This window comes from Lycium barbarum, chromosome 5 (assembly GCF_019175385.1).
Source record: "Lycium barbarum isolate Lr01 chromosome 5, ASM1917538v2, whole genome shotgun sequence".
NCBI lineage: Eukaryota > Viridiplantae > Streptophyta > Magnoliopsida > Solanales > Solanaceae > Lycium > Lycium barbarum.
The window spans coordinates 127,325,829-127,340,144 of NC_083341.1; the positions used below are offsets into that span (position 1 = coordinate 127,325,829).

The 14,316-nt window shown below is 38.1% G+C and overlaps 1 protein-coding gene across 1 annotated transcript; it reads right to left on the reverse strand.

Annotated features, from left to right (window-relative positions):
* Nucleotides 1-6,094: 6,094 nt before the first annotated feature.
* On the reverse strand, nt 6,095-7,663 carry LOC132639765 (uncharacterized). The gene is made up of 2 exons (XM_060356186.1): nt 6,870-7,663; nt 6,095-6,737 (listed from the first exon to the last, which is right to left on the reverse strand). Exons 1-2 carry the CDS (start codon nt 7,661-7,663, stop codon nt 6,095-6,097), a joined length of 1,437 nt encoding a protein of 478 aa, XP_060212169.1.
* Between the last annotated feature and the right edge of the window lie 6,653 nt (nt 7,664-14,316).

Consider the following 14,316-nt stretch of genomic DNA (forward strand, 5'->3'; position numbering starts at 1 on the left):
TAGGGCACTTTTATTTCAATCTGACCTTCCTACTAAATACTGAGGGGATTGTGTTTTCACTGCCATATATATCATTAATAGGATGTCTTCCATTGTCCTTGGTAATGTTTCCCCTTTTGAAAAACTACATGGTTATTCTCCAACATATGAGCATATGATATCTTTTGGCTGCCTCTCTTATGCTACTACACCCAAACCTGGCAGAGACAAACTACAACCAAGGCTATCCCTTGTGTTTTTCTAGGATACCCTTGTGGCAAAAAGGGCTACAAACTCCTCACTCTTACCAATCACTCTATCATTTATTCCAGGGATGTCTTTTTCCATGAACATGTCTTTACTTATTCAGACTCCTCTTCTCCTTCTACCTTTCCTCCTCCACCTGTTATTATTGAAGAAGATACCATCCTACTTCCTGATCCTTCTCCTTCTATTATCTCATCCTTTCCTCTCCTTTATCATCTACCTCTGTTCCTCCTCCTGCCAATCATTTTATCTCTCCTCCTGTCCATGATCCTTCTCAAGTACCTCTCATGTCACCTGAAGTTCCTCTACCACCAAGGCCTCCTGTCCCTACTAGAGCTTCTACCAGGCCCCATCATTCTCCTTCCTACCTCTCTGATTTTATTTGCAACTCTCTTCAATCTTTCCCTCATGTTTTTGTCAATTCTAAGGTTCCTACTATTGAATTTCACCTGCAAGAACCTTAATTCTACCAGTAGGCTTCCCCTTATCCTGCTTGGCAAGAGGCCATGCTAAATGAATTTAAGGCTTTTGAGGCAAATCACACTTGGGATATTGTCCCACTTCCTCCTTATAAGAAACATATCCCCTGCAAATGGGTCTACAAGATCAAACAAAGGTCTGATGGTACTGCAGAAAGGTACAAGGCCAGATTAATCATTCGAGGTGATACTCAAAAAGAGGGTGTTGACTACACTGAAACTTTTTTCCCTGTTGTCAAATTTACCACTATCAAATGCCTTCATTCTTTGGCTGCCAAGAGGAATTGGATTGTTTATCAGTTAGATATCAATAATGCTTTCCTTCATGGTGATCTCCATGAATAGGTGTATATGAAAATCCCTTTTGGCCTTCAGGTTACTCCTACATCTTTTTTCTCTTGGCGTTCAGGTTACTCCTATATCTTCTTCTTCTCCTCCTTTGGTTTGAAAACTCAAGAAATCCCTCTATGGCCTCAAGCAAGCTTCTAGATAGTGGTTCTCTAAACTGTCTGAAGCTTTGCTATCCAGAGGCTACATATCTAGCAAAAATAACTACTTCTTATTCACCAAGTCTATTGGTAGTTCTCTAGTTGTCCTAGTTGTTTATGTTGATGATATTCTATTGGCTAGTGATGATGTTACTGAATTGGACTGTTTGAAATCATTCTTGGATGATCAGTTCAAGATCAAAGATTTGGGTTCAGTTCACTATTTTTTGGGCTTAGAGGTCACAAGCACCCTAAGGGTTATCTGATGAGCCAACACAAATTTGTCACTGACCTTTTGGAGGAGTTCCACTGCTGTCAGTTTTCCCCAGTGGTCACTCCACTTGACTCCTCCCTTAAACTTACAACAGACATTGGTGCAACACCTTGTGATCCTAGTACCTATAGGAGGTTGGTTGGCAAACTGAATTACCTTCAACACACTAGCCCTGATATTGCATTTTCAGTTCAACACCTTAGTCAATTCCTTCAGGCCCTTCAGGCTCCTCATATGTTGGCTGCTTTACATGTCCTAAGATATTTGATGAGACCTCCTGATCTAGATATTTTCTTGGATGCCTGTGATGATTTTTCTCTTACTGCATTCTCTAATTCTGACTGGGCTGCTTGTGCCCAGTCAAGGAAATCCATTAGTGGGTTCTATATTATTTTTGGTGGTTGTCCTATATCTTGGAAGAGTAAGAAGCAGCCCACCATATCACTGTCTTCCGCTGAAGCTGAATACAGCGCCCTCAGAAAGGTGGTTGCTGAAATCGCTTGGTTAAATCGTGTCACACCCCAGTCCTGATAGGGCATGATGGGCACTCGACCCTTTACTTAGAGCCGAGCGAACCCGCTGGTTCTCGTTATATTCATAATCTCACTGGACTCTTAATTTCACGAAATGAAATGCATACTGAAAGCTTTTCAAAAACATTCTTTTCGTCTTTCTCAAATCAAGTAAAATCCGTAGTCATATGAAATTTGTAAAATAATGCATAATGATACTTCGGCTTGCAGAGCCGCTTGCAAGAATGACATGCTATATACATGACTCTGTCTGCAAAGTCTCTAACATAAATCAATATACCATAACATAGATACTCTGACTAGGCAACACTCCGGAAAGAAATGGAGCTCGTCAATCCACCTGGAACACCTTCTAGCAATATCCTTTACTCATCTGTATACACCTGCGTGGCATGAAACGCAACATCCACAAGAAGGGACGTCAGTACGAATAATGTACTGGGTCAATTTTTAGACCGGGTATTAAAAGAATAGGCTAATAAATTAAAACACGGATTATTCCAAAAATTGAGATAAGGGATATGGACTAGTCCAAAAATATCAGGAGTCAATCGGGCTTTGATTTGGACTCCGGTAAGTCAAAATGAGGACCGAGTGCAAGAAATAGTTCGTCTTCGAAATTTGAACAAAAGACCCATTTTGATTAACGATGTACTAAGGGTGCCAGAATATTACCTGGTACGAAAAAATGTGTAATTGTAAAAAGACCCGGATAATAAATTATATGTTGTTGCACTGACCGTGCAATAAAAATTTTAACGATAAATGAAGCTATCATTTTAAATGCGCGAAAATAAATGCGATGTGCATGCGGGAGTTGATAAAATGCCGAGAAATGCCAGTTTCAATAATACTAAATAGCCGTAGCGAATGACTAGCGGTAATAGTACTGCTAATAATGATAACAATAATGATAATGGTAATAATGATAATGATAAATGATGACGGTAATACTGATAATGCTGATGATAACGGTGATAAAAATAATAATAGATATAATAATAATAGTAGGTAACAAATATTGACAGCTAATAACAAAAATAACAATAGGAATAATGATAATAATTAATAATAATAATACTAACAATAATAATAATAATAATAATAATAATAATAATAATAATAATAATAATAATAATAACAATGACGATAACGATAATAAATAACAATTGTTGATAAAATCAATGATAATAATTAATAAAAAAATGACAATGGTAATGATGAATAATAATTAATAACAAAAATAACGCTGATAATAGTGATTAGTAATTAACAATAATAATAATAATAATAATGATAATGGAAATAACAAGAATAATAATTAATGACAATTAGTAATAATGGTAATTTAAGAATAATAATAATAGTCGTTAATAATAATAATAATAATAATAATAATAATAATAATAATAATAATAATAATAATAATAATAATGATAATAATAGTTGTAACAGAATAATGAAACGCCGTCATTGATAGGGACTAACCACTATAGTAAACATCATATATATTATTATTTATTATTTTTTTATTATTATTATTATTTTATTTTTTTTTAAAATATTAAAAGCGCAAATATGTATTTCGGAGGAGAGGCGGGACAAAATTGGGTGTCAACAACTTGTCCCTCTTTGCCTGATAATGATGAAAGAGTTTTCGGGCAAAGACGTTGACTTAGTAGCCTATTTTGTCCCGGCTAGAGGATTATGAAGGACTAAGGGTAAAGAAAATTACGGCCGAACTCTGGTCTCTGAATCGCCTACATATCTCGGGCTGCACGAGAATCAGGCCGTGTGTAGTTCTGGGAAGACTACGACACCTATGACTGGCAACTCACGATTTGATGCGAATCTTCGCAAAAAATATTGTCCCAGTGTCGAGTTATGATGACACTGGGTATTGTGATAGACCCCCTGAAAATTGATTGTGCTGGAATGTGAACGGGAAATTTTAATTTGGAGCCGAGTGTTCGAGGTAGATCTTTGACCCTTGTCGAGAAGTCTGCTTGTCCTTCCCGACGTATTGCCCCAGTTCGCTGCCGAAGAAATAGTTCCACGTTGTGCTAAAGCTCCTGCGAAACTCTAAACTAGATAAAAATAGTCAGTAAAATAAATATTGAAGTAAAGCGATGCAAGTACGGTGCAATGCGGCTGCGAGCGCACGCAGGGCATTAAAAAAAATAATAATAATAAAGCAAAGCAAGTGCGGTGCGATGTCTTATGCAGAAATTTCAAAAGGCGGTGCGCAGCCTTATGCAGAATTTACAAAAGGGGGGTGCACAGCCCATGCAACATGAAAGGCGGTGCGCGGCCTTATGCAGAGATTTCCAAGGGCGGTGCGCAGCCCATGAAATATATGAAAGCGATGCAAAGGGCGGTGCGCAGCCCATGCATCATATGAAAGGTGGTTGAGCCCAAAATGTCCTATTTTAGGGTGGAAGAACCCAAGTATCCTATTTTAGGGTGGAAGAACCCGATATCCTATTTTAGGGTGGAAGAACCCGATATCCTATTTTAGGGTGGCAGAACCCGATATCCTATTTTAGGGTGGAAGAACCCGATATCCTATTTTAGGGTGGAAGAACCCGATATCCTATTTTAGGGTGGAAGAACCCGATATCCTATTTTAGGGTGGAAGAACCCGATATCCTATTTTAGGGTGGAAGAACCCGATATCCTATTTTAGGGTGGAAGAACCCGAGTATCCTATTTTAGGGTGGAAGAACCCAATATCCTATTTTAGGGTGGAAGAACCCAATATCCTATTTTAGGGCGGAAGAACCCGAGTATCCTATTTTAGGGCGGAAGAACCCGATATCCTATTTTAGGGTGGAAGAACCCAATATCCTATTTTAGGGTGGAAGAACCCAATATCCTATTTTAGGGCGGAAGAACCCGAGTATCCTATTTTAGGGTGGAAGAACCCGATATCCTATTTTAGGGCGGAAGAACCCGAGTATCCTATTTTAGGGCGGAAGAACCCGAGTATCCTATTTTAGGGTGGAAGAACCCGATATCCTATTTTAGGGCGGAAGAACCCGAATGCTATGCGTTTGCGAACAATGATGTTGTGCCTTTGCGGGACATTTGAAAGTAATAATGCAATGCAATGCAGGTGCGGTGCTTTTGCAGTGCGGGACATTTAAAAGCAGTAGTGCGTATGCAGTGCGGGAAATTTCAAGCAATAGTGCATATGCAGTGCGTGGTATTTAAAATAGTAGTACCTGCAGTGCGGGGAGTTTAAAGCAATAGTGCATATGCAGTGCGTGGTATTAAAAAATAATAGTACATGCAGTGCGGTATTAAAAATAATAGTGCATGCAGTGCGGTATTAAAAATAATAGTGCATGCAGTGCGGGGAATTTAAAGCAACAGTGCGTGGTATTTAAAATAGTAGTGCATGCAGTGCGGGGCATTTAAAGCAATAATATTTGTGCGTGTTATAGGAAGATTCCAAACCGCTCGCTGCGCAGTCCCCGCAAAGCTGTAAGCATACTTCAGCTTCCGCAACTGGAAGCCTTGGTGATATTTCACCTTGCTAAAATGTTTCCATGAATAAAATTCCTGCGCTCAAAGAAAATTATGAGTTTCGAAATTTGTGTTGATTTTGAATCATCCTTGAATCACCCTTTGCTTCATGACTTTCGTAAGGTTTTCTTGATGCTAAGATTCGTATGCCGTGCATTATCGTTGAGGAGTAGCTAAAAATCGGTTCTGCGTTACTCAAAGGAAATTTGTTAGTATAAAAGAAAGTGGTTGCCTTGCGTTGAACATTGAAGCTTTGGCTTTGAATCTGTGCTTCTCGTTGCTATGCCATTGCAGAAATCTGATTATGTGAATATGGCTTGGGATAAGCCGTCTGCAAAATTTCTCCAGTTCGACTTGGGGGGGAAATTGGAATTTTTTATTTATTGAGACCGGACCCAACATGGGCGCCTACGTATCCTGCTACTAACAGGAATCAGGTCGACCGTAGTTCATTTAAAAAGTCTAGAAAAGATTACAAGATAGCGGCTATTCCTAAAGATGGGCATGTGGAGGATGATATTCTCGAGTGTCGAGATGATGTCCCTATCAGTCGGCTTGACTTGTTGCACGCTTTCTTTTCAAATGCCTTGGTGCCAGTTTCGATGGATCACCCTTAACAACAGTTGTCTTTGTGTTTGCAATATTATCGGCTAAAGGCTCTAGCTGCAGCTTTATCTTGCCACTTTCAATCATGCTCTGAATCTTAAATCTTAGTGCTGGACATTCTTCAATGTCATGTCCTTGGATGTTTGAGTGATAAGCACAACTCTTAGATAAATCAAAGTTTGGCGGTGGATGCTTAGGTATAAATCCCTTCTTTGGTTGTAGAATACCCTTAGAACTCAACCTCCTAAATATGTTTGCCAATGGTTCATTTAGAGTAGTGAAGCAAAAAGATTTCCTCTTCTTTTTATGTTGAGAGCTTGATTGTGCTTGGTGAAACCGTCGTTGGTAGCCTTGCTGGGAGTTTTGCTGACGAGGACATTGCATGGTGGCATAAGATTGAAAAATTTGGTGACTTTTATGGCATTGCGCTTGATGCATAGCCGTGGAAGCAAATTGGTTTTCCTTCATTTCACTTTGCAGATTTCCTAGTACCTCCGCTTGGAAGGTTTGGTGAATGGCTTGTGTTGCTGAGCTATCTGTAATTCTCCCTTCTTGAATGGCATTTTCTAGTTCTCTACCAATCCTAATCAAATCAGAGAAGTTATGTGCACAAGCTCCGAGCAACTTATCATAATATAAGTCTTCCTAAATTTGGATGAAGGTTGAGATCAATTCCCTCTCGGACAATGGAGGATGTATTTTTGAAGCTTCTAACCTCCATCGTATCGCATATTCTTGGAAAGGCTCATGTGGCGTTTTCTTTACTCTGAGCAAATCGGCTATGTGCGGATCGCCTCCATTGTTAAACTCGAATTGCTTTACAAATCCGCGGGTCATATCTTCCCACGTAAGCCATTTGCTAAAATCTTGTTTAGTGTACCAAGCGAGTGCTGATCCTGATAAACTTTGAATGAACAATCTCATTCGTACGGCTTCATTATGTCCAATACCAATTAATCTGCTGCAATAGTCCTTTAAATGAGCGACGGGATCTCCCTTCCCATCGAAAGTGTTAAACTTAGGTATTTTGTACCCTGACGGAAGCTCAACGTTTGGATGCACACACAAATCTTCATACTTCAAAATCTGGAAATTCCTTGAACATAGCTCTTCATTAATGACTTTCCTCAAATTGTGGAGTTCTTTTCCCAAATCTTCATGGTAAAGCGACTTGATTTCCTTTCCAGGCCTCCTGTATGGGGATATTGTCAGTTCGTTTTTCTTACTTTTCTCGAATTGAGCGGTGGTTATGGAAAATTGAGGATTAGGAATTATCGCTACTTGATCGGGAGTGTAGGTTGAAGGTATTTGTGGAATGGTATAGGTAGGATCTAAGTGAGGCGAAATGGCTAAGGAAACGTTGCTGGGAGTTGAGGTTGTGTTAGGAAGAAGGCTTAAGGTATTTCCCAGATTGGCTACAATATTTTTTCGAACCACCTTTCCCCTGCTATCGTTTTGTTCTTGCACCAAACCCATACCGGTGTTGAAAGCTTCAAATCTCTCTGCCATTGTAGTCTCGTCCTTAATGCAGATTCGCAGCCAAAACAATGTTCAATGCCAGACAACCTTTTAAAGAGAAAAGTAAAACTTCATAAACAAAATAAAATGTCAGTGCATGAAGTAAAAGCTTCATAAACAATAAATATATATCTTTTTTTTTTTTTTAAGTAATCTAACTAAGCAGGCTCTAGATTAGAGACGACTTGAGTCATATAAAAGGAACGAACGGACGAAAATGAATCATCAGCTATTTAGCTCTGACGATTGAGAATGAATCGGAAGAAAGAAAACTGCATTGGAGTAGAACATGCTATTTGAAAAAAGTTGACTCATATCGAAACGCCAAAGCTTGGTTCTGAGTTAATTCTTACCAATTCCAGCATATCTTTTAAAAAATTTGCCCCAGTTTTAGAATGTTTTGAAAAATGTCTTGGGTTGCATTCCAAAATTGTCCCAGTTTCATGCTCCTTCGTTTGGGGAATATTAAAATTTGTAGTAAATAAGACCGAGCCTTATATAGGCTGCCTACGTATCCTGCATCCGACAGGAAATCAGGTCAAACGTAGTTCGGGTAACATGCAAATAGGAAAGAAAAAAAAAAAAAAAAAAATTCTACCCCAATATGACCGAGTCCCTATGTGGGCTGCCTACGTATCCACCGAGGAATCAGGTCAAGCGTAGTTCGCCTGGTGTGTAAAAGTTTTTTTTTTTAATGATGCAAGAGATTAGTTTAGAGAAGATCATGATTGATCGGGTGCAAGACAGTTGAATTTAATGTACCCGAGAGTTACGAAGCACTGGCGGGTTGAAAAATGTCAAGGACAAGAGGCCTGTGAGATTGTCCTTCGACTTTCATGCTAGAAATTGAAATTAATAGGTGCGCGAAGATAAATTTTAGCGACCCAGAATGACGCGTTTGACTGAGCGAAGACTCCGCAGAAGCAAGGTACTTGAACAGTCATTCTTGAACAACTTGATGGCAAAAAATTGAACAAATATCGAGAAGTGCCATTTGATAGATTGTACCAATAAATTTGGACATCTACCAATTTAAGAAACGATAAATGCTGAAAATGATAGAATTTGAAAGTAAAAGTTCCATGACGTAAACCGAGTGCAAAATGGATTCTACGAGGCATGGAGCTAACGGGTCAAATGTTCCGTCGTTTGAGACCGAAGATCATACCCGTAAAAGAAGGACACGAAAAGCTCTAGAATTTGCAGTTTGATGCGAGACAAATTGTCCGACACTAATAGATTTGAGTAACTAAGCGAATAACGATAAGAGAATGCCCATTAAAATAAAGTTGGAATGATAAGAGCTAACTTTAGGATTTTCAAAGCTAGTTCATGTATGCGAAAATTAGGAAATTTGCTCCGACGATTAGGAATTTGTCGAGAGTCATGCTAAGAATGCGAGTGATCTTAAAGGTGCTCTAGAGTGGCTAAAGTGCGCTAACCGCGGAATAAATAGTTTTTTTTTTGTTTTTTTTTTTTGTTTTTGAAGTGAGGATGATGCAAAAATAATTAATGAACAATATGCAATTGTGCGGCAAAGCAAATATGAATTTTACTTTTCTTCTGAAACAAAGATGATGTTAGCAAATATCAAGTAATAACTTTTTCACAAATAAATTCAAATAAGAGCCTTCAAATAAAATTAATTAATGAGCTTGGCATCAGGTGATAATCGCAAATAAATTCAAAAGCAAGCATATTGCAAATAAATTTAAGTAAACCACTTAGCAAGCAAGCAAACGCCTTATAACACAAACATTGACAAGACGTCCTAATATGCAGGGATCCCTTTATGCCAGAGGTAGGCCTAACGCGAATTTGAAGGATAGAATATACGATTATATATCATCCCAATGTGCTATTAATTAAAGACCCATACAAAGTTTAAAAATCTTGGTACAAAGAAAATTATTACAACTTGACTTTCATAAGCTAACTAACAATGAGAAAAGTCCTTCGTCATCCTTGAGCCTCTTGGTTGCTTGGATATATTCACCGATCTTTCGTCAATTTTGGATAATGTATGACATAGCCAAAACTCCTCCCGTTTTGATGCCTTCTTTAACACAAATCTCTCTTTGCTCAGCTAAAACTGTATCTAATTCTTGCATGCTGTTCGCATTGTACCGATTTATGGCTACCTGCGTTCACAAACGGTTAGTTCTACCTAAATAGCACATGGTCCACATAACGCACATGTTTATCCTTCAAATCAATGCACATAACGTGATAGCTGTCGCTTGGGGTCATAGACCCACTCAAACATTTGGAAGAGGTTAACTAATGGACTTAATACACCTTGGGTATTAAGCCTCCTAGGCTCGTGCATGTCCTTAAAAGGGTTTTGGCTTAGCTCTATCTTAAACTGACTAAGAGTTGTTTTCCTATGACACAAGGTTCCCGAGTGGACTACTCGAGTGAGAAGGCTATGCGGTCACCGTTATTCGGACACCCCCGCGCACGCGCCAACTCTCCTAAGATTTGGATTCTACGAAGAAATTTGCGGGTGCGCTAAGCACACCTCGCGTGTACATGTGATAGTGTGAGATTTCCAAAAGTGGAGGAAATATGAACGAGATGCCAATTTAAGGAAAGCAGTAACATATTATTACATAGAAAATTTCTCATAATAAAGCAAATACTTAAGAGAACACAAAAGAAACAAACAAGGCAACAAATAAAAGCAAGCATAAAGAAAACAATCAAACATCCAACAATCTAATTATTAACCTAAGTGTGTTATGGTTAGAACCTAGAATCCCCAGCGGAGTCGCCAAGCTGTTATACCCCTTTTTAACCCGGGAGATTAAAACGGAGTACAACATATTGGAGATTCCTAAATTATTTATTTTAAAGAGTCGCCACCTAATTAATTTTACGGTGAATTAGGACACCTAATTATTAACTAAGGTAAAGTTAACTAAACCTCTGTTAATAGTCTGCTTAACTAATATGATTCTAGGTAAGGGTTCTATATTATCCTAAAGGGAAGGGGTTAGGCATCCTTTAGAATCCGTTAACTTACGGTTATCCGACCAAACTTAGGTTAATGAATTAATGTTAAAGATGCTTGAAATTTTAAGAAAAGAAGCTAAGAAATATCACTAAGGTTTTAAGAAAAAAAAATGAGAATATTGCTTAAGATAAGATTTAAAGAAAATATAATAATTTGCATAAAAGAAAATTTTAGATGCCCTTTAAAATAAAACTTATAAAAGTTACTAAGACTTTAAGTAAAGACGCTATTTAGAATGGGGTTTGTAGAAAAATATAATAATTTGCATAAAGAGAAACTTCAAGCGCCATTCAAACTAACTTATAGGTGTTACAATGACTCTGAATAATAAAAACTATTTAAAATAAGATTTGAATAAAAATAGAAGAAAACGCGAATTTGTGCAGTGTTTTAATAAATACCTAAACAAACTACCCTAGGTGATACTACTTAACTTTGCATTTTTTAGAAGTATAAACAGAATTATGTTTTATTAACTACATTCGGCTAAATGTATGCATAACTTAGATAACCTTAAAGGTGTTTACAAATATTTTTTGTTATTTTTTCTTAATCTAACTACCCATTCTCTAACTAAACCCACTAATTCATCCGGATTTATCAAAAATTAAAAGTTAGTTGCCTAATACAAGTCAATGAGCACAAAATAAAATGAAAGGGCAATAAATTGAATGGGCCAGCCCACTATGGGGCTGCTGATCTGCTGCTGGTGGGCTGTTCCTGTCTAGTGGGCCTTGGCCCAGAATTCCCTTTAAAATTTCTGCTGCGGGTGGGCTGACTCGAGAGAAGGATTTTTGTTGGGCTTTTAGCCCAACACTGAATGTGGAAGAAGAACGAGTCCCTCGGACTCGTATGTGGTGGTCATGCAAAAAAAAAATGAAAGGAAAAGGAGATTAGTATACAATCAGTGAGATATACTAACCATATGAAATATAACTCAGTCAAACAAGTAGATTGTGTATATTATATGTATATCTTAAGTATACCTTACGTATACACACTTCAACGAGACGTGCTTGCAAAATACGCAAGATTCTAACAGGAAGATGTATTGATATCCGAATGTATGCATGACTTAACTCTTTCATTCAAAAGACTTCAAAATATTCCAAATCATACAACAAATGCTGCACTGCCTGTGTTCCAAGATACTAACATAACACATAAAAAAAGAAAGTACAAACTGAGTGGCAATCAACTTATACTTATCAATTTATCCTTGGCATGGTTTAACCCAATTCAAGCTGTAAAGCACACATTAAGACGAATTTTAAAAGTTACAGGAGGCGGCATACACGCGTGCATTATAGAGACAAAAACAGAGGGAGTATCGAGTTCAAAATGATATCAGGAATGCATAGATGAATTCAAAACCTGCATATGCTATAAATCACAGAAAGGGGTAAAGGGTAGGAAATCAATTATGCCTTTGAAAGAAAAAAAAAAGAGATTTAAATAATTCCAATGATCAGATGACTTCTTTTCAAAGAGTTAAGATCTAGATCCCAACTCTGTTAAGCTTTGCTCTTCCTTTTAATACTCAGCAACCACACAACAAGCTATAACAATGAACTTATCAGGAAGCCACAGATCAGTTAAGGATGGGACAAGAAAGAAAGATCATCATTTTAGTCTAATGGACTCCAGGAGGTCATTAATCCTTATTCATTTTTTACCAGACAATGAGAGAAGCTAGAATTGGTTTCCTGTTTACTAAGCTTATTACAAAATAAGTAGGTTTTTTTTTTGGAAAAAATAGGTTGGCCAATTCATGCCAACAATTCCTGGTCAAGAGAGACAATCAGATACTTAGCAGGACACTTAGCAAACCCCAGGACTCCTCTTTTGTCTTTTAAGTAAGGTGACAACAAACAGGGAAGTACAAACATCCATGGCAATCAACATATGTCAAATAGTGCGCAACTCAAAAGAAAACCCCAGAATTTGACTTTACCTTTTCCTAATCTCATCTTGAAATTCATTCTTTCCGAAAAAAAACAATCAAATGTAATGCAAACAAATTAAACTGAACATAAGGTGATCAAACAGTTTTAAAGAACCAATGTTGACTCCTTTGAAAAGAAGAGCATCCACTACTTAACCATCTACTAGTGAAATCTTATTCAATAAACTATCCCAAAGTGACTCATAATCCTAGTTCAGACAGGTCCCAAGCAGATCTGCATACATTTTTTTAACTTTAAAGTCTACTGGTGGTGAGATGCAAGCAGCTTTAAGTCATGTGAAGCAGTAGACATGTATCATTCTCAATAAAGAAAAGACCCTTAATCACATACAAGACATACAGATTAATGAGCCCCCCTTTACACTGGTTCAAACTCAAACAAGGGTCAAACAAAGAGGAACCGCATGGCTATTTGATCTTTAAGCATGCTACTGTGCCAACAGAGTGCACAAACTATCATCTAATGAACATGCTAACAAACTTGCAGTATAGCAGGCGACAACAGTTAAATGCACATGCAAGATCAGGCTAAAAAAAAAAGCAGTAGGTATATGAGGAAATTAATGATTTAAGTAGGTCCTGGCTGCATGAGAATACATGACTAGAATGGGTTAAACATGAAACATCGTTCAAATAAGACACTAGATAGCATCCATAAATACGTGGATTAGTAATATCCAGACTCATATAAAGATTAATGATGTGTTTCAAGACTAATCATAGCGACAACATTAAAGTAATAATACGATAACATCTGAGTCAACACATAAGCGAACGACATTTGCACTAGACTAGAATAGAACAGACCTATAGTGCCAAAGCTGCTGAACAGTGATAAACTAGTCATTAATGTCAACCAATCAACCACGGATATTCATCAACATGGAATAAAACAAAAATAAGATCCATACACAAACAAACTAAAACGAGCTCGTCTGAGCACCAAACAAAATAGATATTACATATAGATCCGGCTGTAAAAAAATGGCTTAAAGGAGGAGAAATTACCTCCTTCGAGTGCAGCGAAGTGGGTACGGGGTCTTCGATTCACACTCGAACACTTCAAAACTCGATTCCCAAAGATAAAAGGACTGATAGAACTGAAATTTTGCTTAGGAGGTTTTTTTAGCGACAAAAACGAAAGCTTCAATTTCTATAGATTTTTTGGGGGCTAAAGAACTCAATTTTTCAAGGGATTTTGTATGGCTCCGAATTTCCTCCTCCGGAATCTCTTCCCCCCCCTACTGACTTGGGAAAACATTATTTATAACATCAATCTTAGGTTTGAACTAGGGTTTTCGTCCGAAAAGGAAGAGAGAGAGGAGCGGGGGGACAAGACGAATAGGGGAAGTGGGGGTTGCAGAAGAAGGGAGCGTGGGGAACAAGGGTAACGTGGGTGTGTGTCAGAGGTGAGTGGGAGGTCACGTGGGGGGTATGGGAGAGAGAAACAGTGGGGTGGCGATGGGAGGATGGGCGACGGCTTTAGGGTTTGGGGGTAAAGGGAAAGGGAAGGGGAAGGAAGGAAGCGTAGGCGAAAGGGGATGAGGGGGATGGCCGGAGATGGAGGCGGTGGTGAGGAAGTGGGTGGCGACGGAGAAGAAGGAAAGAGGCGGAGACGATAATGAAGGGAATAAGGGAAACCCTTTTCCCTTATTTTGAACG